We start from the raw sequence: 22,404 nt of genomic DNA, 5'->3' as shown, positions 1-22,404 counted from the left end.
CTAGTAATACATTTCTAAAGATTTTTTGCCTTTAAAGTCATGGCTCAATTAATCTCAACACTAAGCACAACGCAGTTTTAGTAGTTTTATTTACACATTCTCCTTCTAACTTTACCCTTTCCATCCTCATTTTTCGTTCTCTAAAGCACGTCGTGATTTACTACCATGACTGGGGCACAACAGAATATTCTACTATTATTAATTTTTTTTATATAAAAATATAGCATATAAAAGTCTGCTTTCCAAAATGCAACTGTGCATAAAAAAAGAAATCAATTAAAAAAACAGACACTCAGCATTTTTACAAAGGTTTTGCCTCAAACAACTTCATAAATGTAACAGATATTTAAATATTTATTCGCACAGCTTAGTTTATGAATCCCAAACATCCTTTTCCTGCCCTGCTTTTCACAAAAAGATGCTGTGTAAGATGGACATGCTTGAAAAAATAGGATTTTATTCTATTTTTTCCCCTTCAGAATTCAGGATCTTGCTAGAAACTTAGCCAGTCTATGCATGAGTACCATGGCTCGAGGTGTGTTCTTTATTTGCACACAAGTTAATTGGAACTGTTAAATCACAGTGTTTTAGAGGCCTTTCTTCAGATATTGCACCGCAGTGCCTGTGGCGACCCTTCTCACTTCCTTCAGTTAAAAAAGAAGGGGAGTGTGTGAGGCTCAGTCATGCCCACACTTCAGACTGAGAATAATGTCACAGATAGGCATGACAAGTGCGCACAATGCACTACATGGGGAGTTCCAAAGTACAGGTGCTACTAGCACACTAAAAGTTCTGACAGCTTGCAAATGCTGGCGAGAGTTGCAGTCCTAACTACTTGGAGGGCACCAGATGAAGAAGGCTGGACTAGAATAACCAACTGCATCTCTTCTCATCGCCAGATGAACTGCATCCAAGAGTATTAAAAGAACTGGCAGATGTGATCTCAGAACCACTGTCAGTCATCTTTGAGAATTCCTGGAGAACAGGCGAAGTCCCGGCAGACTGGAGGAGGGCAAATGTTGTCCCTATTTTCAAAAAGGGGAAAAGAGAGGACCCAAATAATTACCGCCCAGTCAGTCTGACATCAATAGCAGGGAAGATTCTGGAGCAGATCATTAAGCAAACAGTCTGTGAGCACCTAGAAAGGAATGCTGTGATCACGAATAGTCAGCATGGATTTCTGAAAAATAAGTCATGTCAGACTAACCTGATCTCGTTTTTTGACAGAATTACAAGCCTGGTAGATGAAGGGAACGCAGTGGATGTAGCCTACCTTGATTTCAGCAAGGCATTTGACAAGGTGCCCCATGATATTCTTGTAAAGAAGCTGGTAAAATGCGGTCTTGACTATGCTACCACTCAGTGGATTTGTAACTGGCTGACTGACTGAACCCAAAGGGTGCTCATCAATGGTTCCTCTTCATCCTGGAGAAGAGTGACTAGTGGGGTGCCACAGGGTTCTGTCTTGGGCCCGGTCTTATTCAACATCTTTATCAATGACTTGGATGATGGACTCAAGGGCATCCTGATCAAATTTGCAGATGACACCAAACTGGGAGAGGTGGCTAACACCCCAGAGGACAGGACCACACTTCAAAACGACCTTGACAGATTAGAGAACTGGGCAAAAATAAACAAGATGAATTTTAACAGGGAGAAATGTAAAGTATTGCACTTGGGCAAAAAAAATGAGAGGCACAAATACAAGATGGGTGACACCTGGCTTGAGAGCAGTACATGTGAAAAGGATCTAGGAGTCTTGGTTGACCACAAACTTGACATGAGCCAACAGTGTGACGCGGCAGCTAAAAAAGCCAATGCAATTCTGGGCTGCATCAATAGGAGTATAGCATCTAGATCAAGGGAAGTAATAGTGCCACTGTATTCTGCTCTGGTCAGACCACACCTGGAGTACTGTGTCCAGTTCTGGGCACCACAATTCAAGAAGGACACTGACAAACTGGAACGTGTCCAGAGGAGGGCAACCAAAATGGTCAAAGGCCTGGAAACGATGCCTTATGAGGAACGGCTAAGGGAGCTGGGCATGTTTAGCCTGGAGAAGAGGAGGTTAAGGGGTGATATGATAGCCATGTTCAAATATATAAAAGGATGTCACATGGAGGAGGGAGAAAGGTTGTTTTCTGCTGCTCCGGAGAAGCGGACACGGAGCAATGGATCCAAACTACAAGAAAGAAGATTCCACCTAAACATTAGGAAGAACTTCCTGACAGTGAGAGCTGTTTGACAGTGGAATTTGCTGCCAAGGAGTGTGGTGGAGTCTCCTACTTTGGAGGTCTTTAAGCAGAGGCTTGACAACCATATGTCAGGAGTGCTCTGATGGTGTTTCCTGCTTGGCAGGGGGTTGGACTCGATGGCCCTTGTGGTCTCTTCCAACTCTATGATTCTATGATTCTATGATTCTTCTTCAGTGCTGTAACTATATTCAGTTTTATATTGACTCTTCTTTGTTTTTGTTTTTCCAAAGACCCAGAAGTAGTCTCACAAACATGATAGACCCTGCCAGTTTTAATTCATATTAGTGGTGTTGACATCCTTTAGATTGCTCACCACAGTTGCAGCCACAGCTGAGACTCCTAAATTTGGAGGCATTCCTCCCCCCTTCATTCTGGATATGGGATCCAAGGATCAGGCATAAGCTTGACTAATCCTTGCCACGAATGATCAATGCATCCATCACTCGAATCTGAATATATTCCTATGCAGACAGTAAACCTAAAATTAAAAGTATATTTGGAAAGCTGGCATATTACTACGGTTATTTGTCCTGCCATTTCTGCATAGCATTATTTTCCTGGTAGGTTGGGGAGGGAAAGAAAAGACACTAGAAAATATCCTTGCTTCCATTAAATAAAAATGTAACATTTGTTATGAAGAAACCTGTTCAGTTTCCCCACAAATGATGCCTTTCAGCTGCTGTACAATTTGGAGAAACAAATGGGGAGAGACGGTAATTTGGACAGACATTAAACAGTCTCAGGGTATATTTTTCCAAGGGATTTCCTTTCTCTCCCCATTAATCAGCATAGGCTTCCCACAAAGACCTGCCTCTGAAGGAATAAAAGATTCTGGGGTGTTGTTTTCTGAAAATAGTATGAATAAATGTCAAGGAAAGCCTCCCCCTCCTACCCCTGGGTTACAGTTCTGGACTCAGTTATTATCATTTTATGACTACTTTAAGCTACACATATGATGCCCACCCCTGATTGCTCATTGTAAAAAAGATGGGCCACTAAATTGGCAAGGTTTATCTGAAACTTTAGACCCCTGTCCAAATAGTTTCTAGAGAAGAGGACCAGACCACAGTCAAATCGATGACCAGTAGATGCCATTCCTCAGCAATAATTTTGTGGGTTTTATTCCTGCAAGGCCTTTGCTGATGAAAGATTTCTTTCTTGCTTAGTTTAAAAAGAAAATAGCCAAACGAAATACCTATTTTGGTTCTGTTAGCCTTGCTGCTTTAACCGAATTTAAAATGTCACATTAGTGTGAGAACTGGATGATTATATCATTTAGTTCTGTGGAACAATATCCATTTCTCTTATCTACGAAACTTCTAGTGAGCTGACACCTGAGCTGGGCACAATCAAGGGCATGAGAGGGCAGAATTAGTTAACTATTGGAGCACCACACTGCAGTCTCAACCTTCCTCTGCCTTTAAGTTCTCACCTTTCTACACCACAGAACAGTTATGTCCCATCTTTGGAATTCCCTTTGTCATGCCTTGTTGTGTGTTGCATTCTTACTTTTGTTATATATTTTTTGTTCTTCAGGCAATGGTCCACCGCTCTTTGCTTTTTGCAAAGGTGGGGGGACCTGCTGCCCCCCTACATTACTCGGCTCCCACCAGCCTTAGCTAGCATGGCCAATAGGGATAATGGAAATTGTAGTCCAGGAATCTCTAGAGGACCACAGGTTCACTCCTCCTGCTTTATTGTGTTGCTGCACACATCTGTCACAATATGAGTTAGGCAGGCGTGTGACACAGCCCTAGGCCCTTTGTTCCACTTCCTTCTCCTGTTCAATCTCGTCTTGCAGTGAAGAGGAGCAGAGAGCTAAAGGAAGATGCTAGATCCAGCCACCGTATCTAACAGTGTTGGCAGGGCCTCTGCTTTCTGCAACCACTGCCAATTAGGTTGGGTGGCAGCTAGAAGTTTGTTTCCTTTCTAAAAGAGAACCAATTTCAATTTGCCGTAACAACATGACATGCTCATTGAGCCATACTGATGTCACTACTGTCTGTATGCTTTGTTTGTCACTGAAGACAGGATGGCTGCTTGATGGCTTAACATTGACTCAGATCCCAATAGGTGTGGCTCATGGTTGTCCCATGATTGAGGGAGGCAAAAAAACCTGGGAAAGGACTAGAACAGCCAGATTGCTAATTTTTTTGTAACTTTACATCCCCATATGTTAGGTTGCCCACACTCTGTGAGATCCTGTGTTGGGGAAGAAGCACATTGTCCTGGAAGTGTCACATGCATTTAAACAGCGAATTGTTGCAAGCAGGATTGGAAATGGAATCCTTGATCTTGCAAGTCGCAATCGCCTTCCCTTCTCCAAGGCCTAGCAACTTAATTTTGGGCGCAGGAAGTAGATGGCAGATGATCCCAGGCCCAGCTGTAGGGTCTTCCCCTTGGCAGGAATGAAAAACAGAGTGTCAGGATCCTGCCTTGCTTCACTGGCAAGGAAAGAGATTTTGCCAGGGCTTGGGGCTGGCCACCATAGGGTTTTTGCAAATGTTCACTTGCAATGATGATAAAGGTTTGACTTCTGGTTGAGCGATACGATGCCCCAAATTCCTAATCATCTCTTAATGTTCATTCATAAATCTAAAATGTATAACTAGCAGTCACATGCACAAATAGCTAGTTGCCAGTGTAACACCATGTTAAGATGTGTCTTATCTCAAAGAGACCCTTTCCCTTTATTTTGTTATTGTTTTAGTGCAGTGTTTGGGAGACGTTTTCAAATCTTACCCACTTCCCTTCTTTGGTGCATTAATTCCTGCTAAACACTCTCTGCTGCAAAAGACCCTTTAATACCTTTTCCACTGTTTTGACTTTGAAACGTTATCTGGGTGGTGAAATATTTGTTGGTCTCGGCTCCAAACTACTACCCCCCCCATTGTATGAGATAAAATCGATTTCTGGACTTTTTGCACACAGGACATTAATGAGACATGGCAGCTGGTAGGCTCTGAAAGCCTGAAAGCAAGATTGGTAGCAACATGCAACATTGCCATGAACCAGCCAGTGCTGTAAGATGAATGCTGTGCTCCATCTGACTCCAAAAGGGACGGGCAGATCTGGTCACTCAAGAGTTTGTGACATTCGTTGCCCAAGAGGTGGCTCATATTCTAAATTTAGAATCTAAATGAAGACCAAACAGCACAGTGAAATAAGTAAAGATTTTTTATTTTATTTTATTTTAATTATTGGTTTGAAATCATTTGGCTTTTCTTATCTTGGACAGTCCTCTTGGGAAATGTCAGTTTGGAATCAATTTATTTGTCTTACCAAAGCAATCTATAATGACTCTGTTTTTGAAAAGTAATGTCCATAAACAGCTCCCTCTGTTCCGAATAAATTGCCTTGTGCTTTAACTTGCCATCAAGGCCTGAGATTTAGTTGCTAGCTGGGAATTGCAAGAAACGTGCAGTTAGCTTTCTGTGGGTGGATTTAAGGTATATTTCTTGGAGTGGTAAGTCTTGATTTCATTTATGTCACCAAAACGTTGAGTATAGTGAGAGTGCAATTCCTCACCCAGTAACACAACCAGATGTAAATGAATGGAAATTCACCAGCACAATTACAACAATCCTTGCCTGAAATGTGTGTGTGTGTGTGTTAGAGCACTTCTTCCTACTTAACATGTTATATGCATCTTTTACATAGTGTGTCATGTGTCTTAGGTAAGCAGAAACACTTTGCCAATAATGTACCTTGTACTTGGAAATTTCGACAAGGTCTTGGCTCACTTAATTTGCCCCTTTAAAGTTTCTTGGCATGCAGTAAATTACACAGGGCACCATTTTCAAGATGGCGAAAACATTTATGTTAATTCCCTTCCTCATTCCAGAAATATCTGGAAGTTTTAAAATTGTGATCCATCTATGCAAAATAGTCTTTCCTGGAACAATTGCAACAGGAAATTTACAGTTTGATATATTCACGGAGGAAAAAGAGATGTGTAGTTTTATTTTGAGTCTTCCAGAAATGTTATCTAAAATCACGTATACTCTTAGAGGTATGAACCTCTGTTTGGATTGAAAACATTTACTAAGCTTTTAGGCTTAGTTGTAATGGAAAACTTTAAATAAACCAGAGAGCAGAAAAGCAGGAGAGGGAGTGATTAAACAGCTGTAAAAATGTGTAGAAATAAAACAGCAGCTGTGTAGGAAAACACGATATTTTTAATTTCTGATGTTTGCTGAGAAAAGCTCTTATGGGAAGCGGTCATTTCTAATTCTTAATAAGTAATATCAATGTAGCAACAGGTTCTTCCAATCTCTTCAGTGAACACCTTTGAGACAGCTGAAGGCTGGCACAGTCTTACTGGGTCACTAGTTCTCATACCAGTAACAGGCAGCAGAAATGGGGGCAGGGAACACAAACTGCGGCCTCCTCAGAGACATTCAGCTGCCTCTGGCCTTTCTGAGATGCAAGCCAGCTGTTCTTCCTTCTTCCATTACTAGACACACCACATGGAGACTGGTTTCACTATTTCTTAACCCTTTCTTCAAGCCCTCCTGAACAAAAACAATCTCGTTGCTGCAAGCCTTCTTCCCACAGTCCCAAGGGCGTTACCCTACTAGGTGACTGATAAGCAGTGGAAGGGATATGTGGAACTTCTCAACCACCCAGCAGCAATGAAATCTACCCCATCTCTTTCGCTGCCTCCCAGATTCCACTTCCATGGAAAGTTTTTACTCACATCAGGAATAAAAGAGAGCGCCTTTTCTCGAGATAAGCAAGCACAGAAACAATTATTAAACTAAAGCAAGTAAAGTTAATATGATGTGATTTGCTTAGAGAACAACAATTTTTTAATGCGCAATTTAAAAGCAAACAGATAATCAAATTGTAAAACGTAAAGGTAGCTGGGCTTTCTTGTGAGAAAGGTTTCGGTAACGATATCAGGGCAATACCTTTATTAGGCAAACCAAGAGTAGGGGTTTAGGTTGTTAGGTGCAAACCTGTAATTTCTTTTGAATGGATATAGATTGTAAAAAAAAGTTTATTATAAGAAACTTGTAAACATATGGATTGTCAAAAGTTTATTACAAAAAAAGGACAATAAAAAAGAAGTGCTAGTATTTTGGGACAGGGATCCACTAGAGCTGAGTGCCGTTCCTTGATTTTACTTCAGATTTGCTGGTCTGTGGCCATTCTGGCTTTGAGTGATGTGTGCACTGTGGTTTTGCACAGCCTTCTACATTCTTGCTGGCTGCTCTGCTCAACGTTCCCCATTGAGCACTGTTGTCTCCCAGGACTCTGCATACCCAGCTGGATGGTGTGAACACTTTTTCCTGGCCGCCTCCTCCTCCTCCTCCTCCTCCTCTTTTTAACTGCAAAGTGATGCCAGGCAATGTACAAAGCATCTACAGCTGTGCTAGAGCTACATCATAGCCCTTGGTCAGCAGTGGGGAATGTCTGGCCTGCAGCCTTATTTCAGCCCTTCAGCCCTTTTGGCCAGTGAGGCTGCTTTTAGCTAACCATGGTCACCTGTGTAGCCTTCACTTTTGGACCAGCCCACTGGGTAGGAATGCGTCTCTTGGACTAAAGAGGTTGCCCCATAGAGGTTAAAGTGTGGAATTCTCATTTTCAGTCTTTCTCTACCTTAAATTTTAGATCTCTTCCAGGTACGCCTTGAATGAGGCTCTGTATGTTGCTACATAGCTCCGAAAGATGGGTTGTGCTCTTTTCGTTGACTGTATCTGTTGTAGGCTCAGTGAAGAAATTTGTTTGTTTTGCATTTGGAAGCGCTCTGACCTGATTTGCCAGTCGTGGACTTAAATGTCGATCAGAATGCAGCCAGCAGTCATATCTCATACTTCTCTGAAATTTACAGTGTAGTTTCAAAACCTGCAAACAAAAATGCACATACCCAGGGAAGATGCATGGAAATGCCATTTAAAAATGTGTGTTTTAGGGGTAGCATGCATAAGATGTATTAAAACCGAGTGCTGTTTAAATGTGATTTTTTAAAAATCCGCGGAGCGAGGAGGGAACAGGCCTGTGATCGAGCACATGTGAAACTGATAACAGAACAGAAACAAGCTGATCCACCCTTAATATATTGTATGACTGTGTGGTCAGCCCCCAGCTGTGCAGGTTGTGCTGCTCTATTTTCTTCCCCTGTGGGACCAGTAGGACTGACTTGCATGGTTTAATCCCGGCCTGAGTGACAGCTATTGTTAGCTTTATTGGATTTGTTGCTCACGTTATTCGGCTTCTGTCCTAAACAACAAAAGGCTTTAGGTCAGATTACGCTATTACCACAAACATGATTTCTTTGTAACCCTTCCTTTCTTACAAGTATCATTTTAACAATTGTGCTATGTTACTTACCAAGGCTGTCAAAACACACACACATACAGAATATGATGCAGGGGGCAGACGGGGAACGGAGGTGATATTTTAGGGCTGCAATCTTGGTATGTTCCAACTCACCAGTTGTGGTCCACAGCTTTCATTTCTGCCTCTTCTCCCTACGCTCCACCCTCCCAAATTGATGAGAACATTTAACAAACAATTTACATAAATCATGGATTCATAGGAGCGTCACAGGTCCATTGGCTTTCTTCTCTGTACTTAAATTGTATCTGACAGATGCTCCTTTACTCCACATTTTAAACCTCAAGAGAAAGCGACTCCACATTTTCTCTGGTCAATTTTGTTCTCTTTAATAAATAAAGAGCAAGCCATGCTTGCTTTTATTTTTTTTTTTTATAATAATTTTTATTACATTTTTCCAAATTACAAATAAGAAAAGACAGAATAAAAGAAAAGAAAAGAAAAAAGAACAGAAAATAACATCCATTTCAACAACCTACTTCAAACCTCCACCGGACCTCCCCACGTCTCCCGCACAGTGCACTCTTGATAATAAAGTCATCAGCAAATTATACCCTTATTTCGTGTTTTTCTTTATATTTTCAATTGCAATTTAAGTTTAAATCTCTTGTTCTCCGTTTACTCTAAAAATATAACCTGATATCATTTAACCCATTTAAACTTTGGTTCTTTCCCGAATGTTAACAATTTCCTAAATAATTAAACTTCATTGCTGGGGCTAACATTCTAAATCATACGACATCTTATGTTTCATACAACTTATAATACTTTTGCAAATAGTCTTTGAATTTTTTCCAATCCTCCTCCATTGCCTCTTCTCCCAGGTCCCGGATTCTTGCAGTCATCTCAGCCAGTTCCATGTAGTTCATCAGTTGCGTCTGCCACTCCTCCAGTGTGGGCAAATCTTGGGTCTTCCAATACTTGGCGATAAGAATTCTTGCTGCAGTTGTAGCATACATAAAGAAAGTTCTATCCTTTTTTAACACCTTCTGGCCGACAATGCCCAGAAGGAAGGCCTCTGGTTTCTTGGGAAAGGTGTACTTAAACACCTTCTTTAACTCATTATAGATCATTTCCCAAAAGGCCTTCAATCTTGGGCACGTCCACCAGAGGTGAAAGAATGTCCCTTCAGCCTCCTTACATTTCCAACATTTATTATCAGACAAATGGTATATCTTAGCGAGTTTGACTGGGGTCATGTACCACCTGTATACCATTTTCATAATGTTTTCTTTCAAGGCATTACATGCTTGCTTTTAAAAGCACTAGTTAGCATCCATCCTGGTTCTACGAGGTCACGTTGTCTCCTCTTTATAGCAGCCTTTTAGAATGTTTAATGGCCACTTTAAAGAAATTGCTAAATGCGGACATACAGTTTTTAAATTAGCGCTTGAAGCATATGGCCTGTTGAAAAGATGCTCCTTTTTTAAAAAAAAAACACAATTTCTACCCCTTAGGGGCTTATACCCTTTATGGTGCTTCCTTTTCTAGGCAGGGGGATGAGGAAGACACATGGTTATTTTGTGAAACATCTGGTGATTGATTACAATCTTTGAGACTGTAAGTTTTTGTGGCAGAAGCAAAATGTAGTCAATTATTATTATTACCTGTTGCAGATAAATCAGAACGTGGAACTCCAGAGGGGTCGCTTGCGAGACGACATAAAGGAGTACAAATTCCGAGAGGCCCGTTTGCTGCAAGATTACACTGAGCTCGAGGAGGAGAACATCTGCCTTCAGAAGCAAGTGTCAGTCCTGAAGCAGAACCAGGTGGGTATTGAAATTGCCATATCTTGTTAGTGGGGCGGGGCGGGGCGGGGCGGGGGGGCTCAGATTCAGTTGTGCTTGTGGAAAGCTTGTAGCTCTTCTCTGATGCCTCAGGTTTCAGCCCTCTGAACCCCATGACTAATAGCAGATGAAGTTTGGGGGCAGCAGTGCTTCCCTAACCCTCCGACAGCAGGACCTGCGCTGCCTAACAAGAGGGAGAGAGGCAAGGTGGCCACATTGGCTCTGCCGGTGCATTTGCTGCATGGAGCTGACCCCCCCTCCCCTCATGTCCCCCTCTTCCTACTAGTAAGCAACGGTGAGCGTTTCCTGCTTCGCCTCCCCCCGTTTTTGATGTCAGGCATTTTAGTGATACTTTCTGTATCCTAGGTGGAATTTGAAGGGCTGAAACATGAAATCAAGAGGCTTGAAGAAGTGACCGAGTTCCTCAACAGCCAACTGGAAGATGCCATAAGGTTAAAAGAGATATCTGAGCGCCAGCTTGAGGAGGCCTTGGAGACCCTGAAGACCGAACGAGAGCAGAAGAACAACCTTCGGAAGGAGCTGTCTCATTATATGAACATCAATGATTCCATGTACACGAGCCATTTGAACTTCTCTCTGGATGGGCTGAAGTTCAGCGATGAGACCACGGAGCCCAATAATGATGAAATTGTGAACGGCTTTGAGCAGAACTGCCTGAGTAAAATCAACAATGGCAATAATAAGGCATCAACGCCGAAGAAAAGCGAGAGCTTCCCTCCAGCGCCTAGTCTTGTGTCTGATCTCTTGAGTGAGTTGAATATATCTGAAATCCAGAAGCTGAAACAGCAGCTTATGCAGGTAAATCCTTGCTAACTGTGGCTGGAATTTGATTGTTCTGTCAGTGCAAGCATTTCTTATCACCTGATGGAATGCTTTCTCCTCTTCTAGGCACTGTACTGGGGGTTACGCTGACCTGATTGGGGTGTGTGCAGGGGAATGAAGAGGGGGGAAGCCCCATTGTACTAGTGAAACTTCCCACGGTGCAGCTATTTAGTTGAATCTGGCCCTAAGTATTTATCAAAAGCCATTTATGAACAAAGTGGTTCTTGATATTATTACCAATAGGCTCGATATCATAGCTTGCTCTGAAGCTGGTACCCATGGTACTACTGTTAATTGAAGACTTCCTGGTTTAGTTGCTCACACCATGAAGGAAGGGTAAAGGGGTTGTGTGTACACAGGATAATAGAATTGTAGGGTTGGAAGGGACCCTAAGGGTCATCTTGTACAACTGCCTGTTTGCAACTAGTACTGGAGGTGCTGGAAGTTGAACCCAGGAATTTTATATACGCAAAGAATGAGCCATGTATCCTTTATGGCAGATGTTATAGAGAAAGGGTAAACATTGCTTTTTATTCATTGTAGATGGAAAGAGAAAAAATGAATTTGTTGTCTACACTCCAAGAGTTCCAAAAGCAGCTGGAGAACACTCGAGGGGCTCTGTCTGAGCAGAATGAGAAGGTAGTCAGGCTCACCGAGAACCTCAGTGCCATGAAAAAGCTCCAGGTCAGCAAGGAGCGCCAGTCAGCTCTTGACAATGAAAAGGAGCGAGATAGCCACGAAGATGGAGATTATTATGAGGTTGACATCAATGGCCCAGAGATTCTGGAATGCAAGTACAAAGTGGCTGTGGCAGAGATTAGTGACTTAAAAGATGAGCTTAAAGGCCTAAAATCCAAATATGAAGAGTGCGAATCCAAATACGAAGAGGAGAAGAGCAGGTATGAGACCGAATCTCAAGCTCTGACCGAAAAGATTACTTCATTGGAAAAATCTAGCAGGCAAGATAGAGAGCAGGTGGTTAGACTGGAGAAGGAACTCAAGAAAGTAAGTGATGTTGCTGGGGAAACCCAGGGAAGCCTCAGCGTAGCTCAGGATGAGCTGGTCTCCTTCAGCGAGGAGTTAGCCAACTTGTACCATCATGTCTGCATGTGCAACAATGAAACTCCAAACCGGGTCATGCTGGATTACTACAAAGAGGGTAAAGGAGGCCGTACCAGTCCAGAGGGCAAAGGCCGCAAATCGCCCATCCTGCTCTCTAAAGGCTTGTTGTCCATAGACTTAGGAAAATCAGAAAGTGGGAGTGGGGACAGCAGTCCTTCGCCAGTGTCGTCTCTCCCGTCCCCAGTATCTGATCCCCGGAAGGAGCCCATGAACATTTACAACCTGATTGCCATAATCCGCGACCAGATCAAGCATCTGCAACAAGCGGTTGACAGAACGACAGAGCTGTCTCGGCAGCGGGTGACCACCCAGGAACTCGGGCCGGTAGGAGACAAAGACAAAGAGGCTCTAATGGAGGAAATCCTGAAGCTGAAATCTCTGCTAAGCACCAAGAGGGAGCAGATAGCAACTCTGAGGACTGTCCTAAAGGCTAACAAACAGGTAAGCGGTCCTGTAATTTTACACAGCTTACGTTGTCAACAAAAGGGATTCATTAGACAAATGGTGATATGCATCCATTCATGTAAATAATATTTTTAATAGTCTCTTCACACGTGCACAATACACTAAGGTAGACGACTACCTTAGGGTACTCATTGGCGATCTGTGTTCAGATCCTGGTAAAGGTTCCAAACAGGAGTGGAACTCTGATGTTCTTGGATGTTCTCCATTTCTTAATTCTCTATAATCCCATTAACTGTTCCTATTTTCTTTTGCTGTTTTCGGTAAACTTTTAAGACAGCAGAAGTTGCTCTGGCCAACTTGAAAAGCAAGTATGAAAATGAAAAGGCCATGGTTACAGAGACCATGATGAAGCTGCGTAATGAGCTGAAGGCTTTAAAAGAAGACGCTGCTACCTTCTCTTCTCTGAGGGCCATGTTTGCTACCAGGTAAAATACATTGAAATGTCAGCAAAAGTTGGTAACGGGGGGAACAAATAGAACTTGCTACAGTACCAATGTACCCTGGGAAATGTACTGATACAAGCTTCCTCAGTGGCCGTGTTTGGTGGTAGCACCATGAACCATAGTCTGATGAATTAGCTTGTGCTCCTTCACTCCTTGAGCAGAGTAACAAACCACAGAGCTGGTAGCTTAGCTTTATATCCAAAGCAGCACTCATGGTATGTTTTTACCACAAAAAAGTAGCTTCCCAGTTATGGTTGGTTTGGTAGAAGCAAACTGTCAGAGCTGGTTTGAACACCACATGAAGTCAACTGCTCCATGGTTTGTTTTCCCCACTCAAGGAAGGGAAGAGTGAAGCAGAGAGGGCTTGAGCTGAATGCATAAGCACTTAGCTTGCGCACAAGGTAATCTGCATACTCCATGGTTTATTATTGCAAGAGTCACATCTCAACATGGCCAATGAATTTGTGTGTGTGCGTGCGCGCGCGCACACACACACACGCATGTGTGAGAAAGAGAAATTATATTGCACACTAAGGATGCAGATCTATACTAGAGAGTAAGTCCCATTGAACACAATGACATCCAAGTTCATGTGCATAAGATTGTGCTGCTAAATACACATTTTTTCTGATTTTACACAAAAGTAAGGCCTTCAGAAATGTTACACTTGCTCAGCCTGCAACACACACACACACAGAATCCCAGCAGTTGAATTTGTGTCATTTTTACCATATGAAAGCAAGAAGGTTCTAGTCCAACACTGGCAGTCATGTGTGTGCACATGCCCATGTGTGCACATGGGATACCTAGATTAAATAGCACTGAAGGTCATGCACAACAATCTGTAAGGTCTTTATCCAGCACCAGAAGGCACAGCATCTCTTTTTTGAAGACTGTTTCTTAGCTGTTATGTTAGAGCTGCCTTTATGCTTACATAAAACGTATTAGGGATGCCTTCCAGCAAGGAAAAAGCAATAAATTGAAATTATGGTGTCCTGAACTAACATAGGAGGATGAGCAATGCAGAGCTACAGTATAGCTGTGGTTTTAAAATATCACAATAGTTCTGAATGCGTGCCTAGGCTCTGAGGGGAAGGGCGCTCGGTGGTCGAGCATTTGTCTTGCAAGCTGAAGGTCCCAGGTTCAATCCCTGGCATCTCCAGACAGGGCTGGGCGAGGCTCTTGCCTGAAGTCCCGGAGAGCAGCTGCCAGTCAGTGTAGACAATACTGAGCTAGATGGACCAAAAGTCTGACTCAGTATAAGGCAGCTTCCTCTGCTCCTGTGTAACAGAAACCAGTATGAGGCTTGAACTACAGCTCAGGGTATACTGATAAAAATACAAACACATTTCAATAGCGGAATTATAAGGCGTGTAGTAACATTCAGAGTGGAATTGCCTCAGTATCTGGATCTTCATAATATATCTTTTGTTTGAATGAAGAAGTTTCTGAATTGCATTAAATTATGGACAGCACTTAACCTAGTTTACTAGCATGAAATAAATAAATAAAACCCCAAGGTTTCTTTTTGAAACAATGAAAATGTCACAAAGGTGTGAGCAAACGTCCATGTTCTCCAGAACTATTCAGATGTTATGTCAAGCAAAACAGGGTCAGGGTGTAGAAGAATCTAGGCATGATTTTGTTGCCCCCAAAGTCTGCAGTTAAAGCCATCTTAAAATGGAACAGGATTAGGAGTCCTTCGCTAGGTGAAAGACAGATTGCAGAATGCACCCAGGACTGCTGGAGCTAAGAAGCAAAAACCGGAAAGCTCAGTTGGTTAGAGCATGGTGCTGATAACAACAAGGTTGCAGGTTTGATCCCCATATGGGACAGCTGCATATTCTTGCATCACAGGGGGTTGGACTAGATGTTCTTCAGGGTCCCTTCCAGCTCTACAACTCTGATTCTATCATTCCCCATTGCTGAAGATGTAAAATCACATACTTTATTCAGTTCTGTCTCCAGCCTTAAGAAAAAATCACCTAGGCTTTTTGTGAAGCAGAGAGCAGAAGACAAGGGAAAGATTGTGTTCTTTTATATTAGCAATGCTGGAGATTTATATGAGGTGCCTAACCATATACAGAGTCAACAGATGCCGACTTGGTAATTTTACCTATTGGTTGAAGGATATGTAACTCCTCAAATTACTGTGTGTGTTTGGGGGTTCACTTGCTAAAAGCACATGTCAACATCAAACTCTTGTGCTCTCTATGAAAACCTTGCATCTCATAGCCTTTGGGACACAGCAGTCTTGGAACTGATTAATCTCGATTACTTCTGTAAGTCATGAAAGCCATATGCTTCCATAATCGGTCAAACATGTAAGCCAGGAACTCGTGGATCTCAGTTATAGCAACCTTCCCAAGCTGAAAGATCTATTTTGCCCCTTCAGAGTCCCTAGAAGCTGCTGCAGCTGAGATCAGTATGCTCTCTTGACATGTAAGTGCCTGCTATCTGTACGAGTAGCCTGTCCTTTGTGAGTCCAAAGAATGTGTCTGAAAGTTGATACGTGAACCAACTCTTGGGTGCTGGTAGCAAAAAAGCCGTGCTGCTCTAAAAGCTCTTTCTCGTTGCAGGTGTGACGAGTACGTCACCCAGCTGGACGAAATGCAGCGCCAGCTTGCCGCGGCCGAAGACGAAAAGAAGACGCTGAACTCCTTGCTCCGTATGGCCATCCAGCAAAAGCTGGCTTTGACCCAGCGCCTTGAGCATCTTGAGCTGGACCATGAGCAGTCCAAAAGGGTGCGCACAAAATCCGCTTCCAAAGCCAAGAGTAGTAACCCCAGTGTAAGTCACATACGGTCATGCGGAGACAGATCCGAAGGATCTGTGCTTAATAACCAGGTGTTTTGCAGCGAGAAGTATAAGATCTATTGCGATTAAGAAGGCAAAGAGAGGGAGAGAGAGAGAGAGGCCGTAAATATGCATCTGATGTTTGTGCTGTTTGATTGTCAGCATAAATCCCCACTATATTAATGTTGCGGTGGTGCGTGGCTTTGTACTAGTATGTTGTTAAACCATGTAATACAAGTTGTATTATAGTGGTCTTAACTGTAACTGATTCACAAGCATGGGGAGGGGGGATGCTGTTAACAAGCTAATGATGGAAAAGCCCTTGGCTGTTTCCAGAAGGAGCAACTTTGGTTTTGCTGTTTATGGGTAAGTGTTAAAGGTGCAGGCCAGGTGTACGGCACCTGGCGTTACTAACTGTAGCTTGTCTAGCGCAGATGTGATCCTTTCCCCTTCTGCGTTCTAAGCAGTTCTTCAAGCAATGGAGATAATTTCACTGGCGAGAGCCATCTCCTTGTTTAATATGCCTGCAAAGTGGTGAAATGCAGTGCTTAAAAATTAGATGTGTAATGTTGGGTGTTACGAAATCTGTGTTTTGAACCAGAAACGAATCTAAATTAAATCTGCTATAGCAGGTAGTTGCTTTCATTCTTAACACTTAGCAAAAGCCAAAAAAAGCTTTCTTATAAGCTGTTAAGAGCTAGGACAACCTAGTAGGAAGGATGCCTTCTGAAATTCCTGGATTTCCTTCCTTGCTTCGCTTCAGAGGGTTAACCTGTTGAAAATTGCACAATTAAAAAAGAGAGAGGGGGGGAGATTCTGGAACGCAACTTTACACTAAAAGAAAGCAAAATTAGGATCTCAATGTTTCAGAACAGTTATATTATGCGACAGTACCATATACTACAAAGATTTCTGTAGTATCATGTTGTTGTTGCTTCTGGCAGTGTAATTTGCCAGGAAGAAGGTGCATTGCATATTGGGCACCGTCCAGCCAAAGTTAGTCTAACTTTAAATCTCCTTGATTTTCATTGAGAAAGTTAAACAAGTGCTTAACTCTCTTCTGTTTCAATCAATGAGATTTTAAAGCACGTAAGGTCATGCTCATTATTACTATATCTGCACCGTATACGTGTACAGAATTAATAGGAGTGTGTTCTAGTATTGTCAAGTTGCAGTGCATTTCTCCTTAACTGTCAGTATTAAGGCTTAATAGGATAGTATTACAGAGCTCTGTCTTTTGTTCAAGCAAAAAAGAAAAATAAGATGAAATAAAATTGCATTTTTAATGCAAGCACACATTTCACAGGGCTCTACATTCTAGGCACAGGAAATAAAAAAAATAACCAGTTTATTCTTGTTTTTACATAATTATGAAGTAGGTTAGTAAGTGCATATTCATCTATAAAAAAGATGATTTGTCCATTATTGAACTTTTAAGGGGCCTTTTTGGCCACTTAATTTCAATAAGTTTGATAATATTTGTTTTTTAAAAAAGTGTACTTCATAATTGGTGCCTATAGAAATTGTAATGATACAAGACTGGGAGTGGGGAATGATGCTTTTTAAATTGTGATAAATTTAAGGAGCACAACAAGGCACATTTTTGTAAAGAAAAAGAAACAAAACAATTCAAAAGTGCCTAGCCTCAAACTTTATTTTAATGTAAAGCCCTGTTCATTTTGTACTCTTTTCAAATAACTTTGTATGCTTAGAATACTACTAAGAAGTAATGCAGGACAGCACAGCTGCGTCTGCTGACCGTAGTAATATTCCCCTCCTCCCAAAGCCATGCTAATAATAACAGTAATCTTGGTGTTGTTACTGCCTCATCTTACATTATTCTTTTTAGATGATTAGCAGCTTGCTTCCTCTGTATTGCCGCTCTGCCTATAAAGTAGTTAGGAGATATAGCAGTGTTACTGTAATGTAATAAGGGGAGTGTTCCCTGTTTTCCTGGCAGAAGGAAGCAGAGTGGTGCTTGGACCCCTCAAGAGATTAGGAACAAAAACAAATTGCGAAAAATTGCAAGGAGAAAAAAAATATTAAACAGAGAATCTGGCAGCTAGAAATCACACAATTGACGTTATATCTGCCGGTGTATAAACAATTCTGAATGATCCAGTTTTAATGTATTGCTGAAGAATCAGCAAACACAAGATTTTTTTTTTAAAAAAGGTGTCAGAACAGCAAGCCTCATACACCTCACTTTATTACTACATTTGCAGAAACACAGCCTATTCTCCTGATTTTGAGCTTTAATAGCAGGCTTTGATATTTTTAGAAGCAGAACACCTTTTAGCAAATGTTCAATCCTGCTTTTCTCCTCTTTGATGCACAATAATCCAAAAGGCCTTTTGAACCCACCCCTTTTGAAACAAAATGCCTTGGGAATAACTAGGCATTTAGAATACGGAACTATTTTGCTCCATTAGTAGCAGTGGTTGCTATTGCTTTCGCATTGATAGGGAGCTAATAATAACCTTTCTAAATATATCCTTTCTCTGGTGGTGCTTGTAACACAAGAATACTCAGGTGGGGGGGGGGAGAAAAGGAAGTTTTATGGAATCAATAGCATTGGCAAGTTTTCAAGTTCGCTGGAATGAAATGGGGAAGTCTCAGTGTTTGTGAGATGGTGACAGTGTCCATCAGTGTCTGTTCATATTGCTCAAGACAGCATATTTACAGTTTTCAGCTGGCTTACTAACAATTTCCATGGTGATCTCTATGGCTGTTTTACGACCACAAAGGCTTTGCACCCTTTTACTTCTGGAGTATTCAGAGTCGCTGTGCTTAGCTAGCAGCCCAGATGCACTCTGACATTTGTCAGTTTCCTGTGCCCGGATTGGTTTTAAACTTGCTAGGAAGAGAAACTCTGAATAATCCCCAGGTGATTTTCTTCTTCTTGTGTGTAAGCTTTGATAAAAGATGTTTGGGACAGGCTTGCACCTGTTGTGCTACCAGCTTCCTCAGACTAACTCCTGCTAAATCAGTGTCTCGGTTTTTTTGTTTTAAAAAGATGCTTTTATTTTTTGCTCTTGTTGAGTTGGGATACAGCATGGAAAACATACTAAGCCATCACCTACCTCTACAAAGCAGGACTTTTCTCCTGGATGACTTCCTGTTCTGTTCATTGGCTGGCATGATACATTGACTGAGCTGCATGTTTCCGGAGGGGCTGCGCTATGCTTCCTTGATAAATTCTCTCGCGTACTCACCGCTGCCTACTTACCCCTTGAGTAGCATCTTGATTCAGGACTTGTAAGGACCTTTTCTTCCTGCACAGCTTTTGCTAACAGTGTGCGTCAGAGCATTGTTCCAGATGCTTGAAAAGCACACCTGAGTTGCATCGACTGCTTTACCTTAGAAGACTAACAGGTTCCCCTCAGCTGACTAATGTGCGATGGAGCTCTTGCAGCACACCCCTGTGTGTATTTGAAGTTTTCCGTTCTTGAGTTGAAGAATAATGACCAGGGTTTTTTCTTTTCTTTTTTTCATTTCTAATGTTTTTTTGTGTTCTTTTTCTTTCCCCCCACTTTCCACTTTCCAGCTGTAGAGTAGCTCCTGGAGAAGCCTATTGCAACTGTGCAACTTCGTATCTTAGCCTGTGTCGTTGTGCTTAGAAGTGGCGGTAGCCTGTTGCACAAAGAATGGAAACCATTGACCATGAACCTCTCTTTCCCTCCCCCCCTAAAAAAGGCAAAAACCACATATTTTTTAATATGCAACGTGCATTGTTGGGTATTCTTCCCCCTCGCTTTCAACCATCTTTTTTTCTTTTTGGCATATTATGTCTGGATACAAACAAACAAAGCTTTATCCTTTTAAGTGCTGCTGCAGGAAGAAAACTTACAAATGCTGAAGAAACCTACTTCATCATCTGATAATTGCCATGGTAGCTTATTATGGCCTATTAGAAAGGTTCACATGGGTATTATTATTATTATTATTTTGTAACTGTCATTATAGAGCAGTCATGTAAAACAACAACAACCAACAATGGTCTGATTGTTTAAACCTGTGCACTTTTAATATTTTGCTATTTACTTTAACGTCTTTTTATTCTTTTTTGTAGAAGAGTTTATATGAAAAGGGTGGTGGGGAAAATCCAGTGACTTATGCGCATAGTCTCTCTCCATTTTGGACGTGTGCTAGCTGTTTTCCCATCCGCATGTGGCAGAGTTTTATACGATATTGTTTTGCTCTACGCTGTGTTTAGAAAAGAACTTCCAACACAAGCCAGGAGTTCTGCTAAACTGTATATGTGCTGTGCACCAGCAGCTTTTTTCTTTCTTTCTTTCTTAAAAAATGTTAAGCTTTATCTGTTTTAAATTACTGATTTTTAACTGCCATGTTAATTGAGAAATCCAGGGTATTCAAATTCTGGGGTTTTTTCATATTGTATTATTATTCTTAGGAATAGTTCAATGTAACAAGAAGAAAACTTGACTTTGCTCTGGTTAAAACAGTTATAGGCACTTGAAAAGAAATATTAGTGTTACCTATAAATTCCAGAATGTCTGGGTTTTAGGAAAATCTTAATGGTGTATGATTGGTTAACAGAATTTTATACAACTATTATACCACTTAAATTCCAAATTGGAATTGTTTTTGTTACTACTTTGTTTTATTGTGCCAAATTGTGGTACATTTTAGAAAGACAAATTCTAAAGTTGTCAGTGCTAGGGTGTTCTATTTCAGCGCCTTTTTGTGATTTAATTGTTGCCAGTAGTGCCTTTCATAATTTTAAAGGGAGAAGCCTAGGCTAGCTTAGTCTGTTCGAAAAGAAAGGAACCACGGCTTTGGAACCTAGTCACGATGTGGAGCAATAAGTGCAAACTCCCCTGCCGCACATTTTTTTTTCCAATGGGTAGACCTACTATAGAGATGATATATGCGCAAATTGTAAAAAATTCTGTTAGTCAATGATACTTCATCATGCAAATTCAGGGGCATAGAAGAAAAGAACAAGCAGACAACTATTAAAAGACGAAGAAGAAGAAAAGAAACACCCCAAAATATACTTTGCGAACCAAACGAACTTTATTGAACAAAATAAGAAGCAAGATGTATTAACACATTTGTGGTTGCAGTACAGAGGTTGTTTTGGGAATATTGGTGTTCTGGTAGCTTTGTATGGTGGTGGATCAGTTAACCATAGTATTGTTTGCAAATGTGCAGAAGAAGAAGAAGAAGAAGAACAATGCATTTAATATTTTTTTTCTCTTGCATGTTGTATCTAATCCATGGTGATTTCAGGAAACAGAAACTGAGATGTGCATCAACAAAGATGGACCTACTGGTGCTATTTGTTGAGGGTAACTTTGAATGATCAAATTTGGTACTTTTCAGGGGAGGAGAAACCACCTTCCTTTAAAAAGAAAAGAAAAGAAAAAAAGAGTAGAAATTGTAATAATAAATGACGTGGGGAAAAGATTTCTGTTTGCTGGAAGAAACTTTATTATTCCTAGAGGTGGGGACATATATTTTCATCTTTTTTTGGTTACAGTATTGATTCATAAGTGGTATGATTACATTTTAAAATTACATCTCTATGTGGGTATTTATTTGAAATGTCAAAGTACTGTATTATGTTTTTACGTGCATTATCTTTTAGTGGTGGATTGGTCTTCGTTTCATTGTCATATGCATGTACTCTTGCCAAGTAACCTTTACACAGACTTGGGGGGGAAAGGAAGCTAATATAATTGCTTAAAAGGAAGACGTGAAACTGATTAAGGTACAGCTCTTGTGTTAATTTGATAATTTTAGGAGGTGTAGAAGACAAAAACAAATTAATTCCAAATTAATCCAAAAAGAGTGCATGTTGTGTAGGAAAGCAATCTACCTGTGTAAAGGTAGTCATATTGGCAGTATCAATAAAGGAGAAAGAAGAATTTCTGGCTGGTTTGTTTTTGAATTGTACCACTTTTGTTTGCTGAAGTATTTGTAGACCTCTTAACAGTATTAATGTACGAAATCCTGACACATGTAGGCATGAGTCAGTCAAAGTTAATCACTTTTGAATCCCTTTTATTTCAATGGGAGAGGTTGAAATGTGTGTATATAACACTCCCATTGAAATTAACGAGACTTAGAATGGCTTCCGACCTGCTTTTAGATGTACATCCAGGACTGGCACAAGACATTTTGAGGCCTGAAGCGAAGGACAAGATGGTGCCCCCGCAAGGCACATGCAGAAGCCAATTGGACTGACAGTTGAGCTTTGCTGCAGTACTGGTGAAAGGCCAGTGTTTTCCACTGCACTTGTGGGCAGCAGGCTAGCATAGAGGGTACAGCACAGGCCACATGGCCCTCACAGCTCCGGCCAATAGCTGCACCTCATCAACTGCC

General features: G+C 41.4%; 1 protein-coding gene across 4 annotated transcripts in view; it reads left to right on the top strand.

The window, feature by feature from the left end:
- Nucleotides 1-21,947, top strand: part of BICD2 (BICD cargo adaptor 2) — a 90,917-nt gene extending 68,970 nt beyond the window's left edge. For 2 of the 4 annotated variants that reach the window (XM_082209482.1, XM_082209485.1), the window contains exons 3-7: nt 10,214-10,366; nt 10,751-11,203; nt 11,771-12,790; nt 13,088-13,239; nt 15,837-21,947. In XM_082209482.1, the coding sequence (XP_082065608.1) occupies nt 10,214-10,366; nt 10,751-11,203; nt 11,771-12,790; nt 13,088-13,239; nt 15,837-16,143 (2,085 nt within the window). In that variant the 3' untranslated portion in view covers nt 16,144-21,947. The remainder of the gene's footprint in view (nt 1-10,213; nt 10,367-10,750; nt 11,204-11,770; nt 12,791-13,087; nt 13,240-15,836) is intronic. The other 2 variants (XM_082209484.1, XM_082209483.1) reach the window with 2 other exon arrangements.
- Nucleotides 21,948-22,404: the final 457 nt, after the last annotated feature.

This window comes from Podarcis vaucheri (genome assembly GCF_965113315.1).
Source record: "Podarcis vaucheri genome assembly, chromosome: 2".
Classification (NCBI taxonomy): Eukaryota; Metazoa; Chordata; class Lepidosauria; order Squamata; family Lacertidae; genus Podarcis; species Podarcis vaucheri.
The sequence above is the reverse complement of the archived record's forward strand: the minus strand, read 5'-3'. Positions and strand labels throughout refer to the sequence as shown.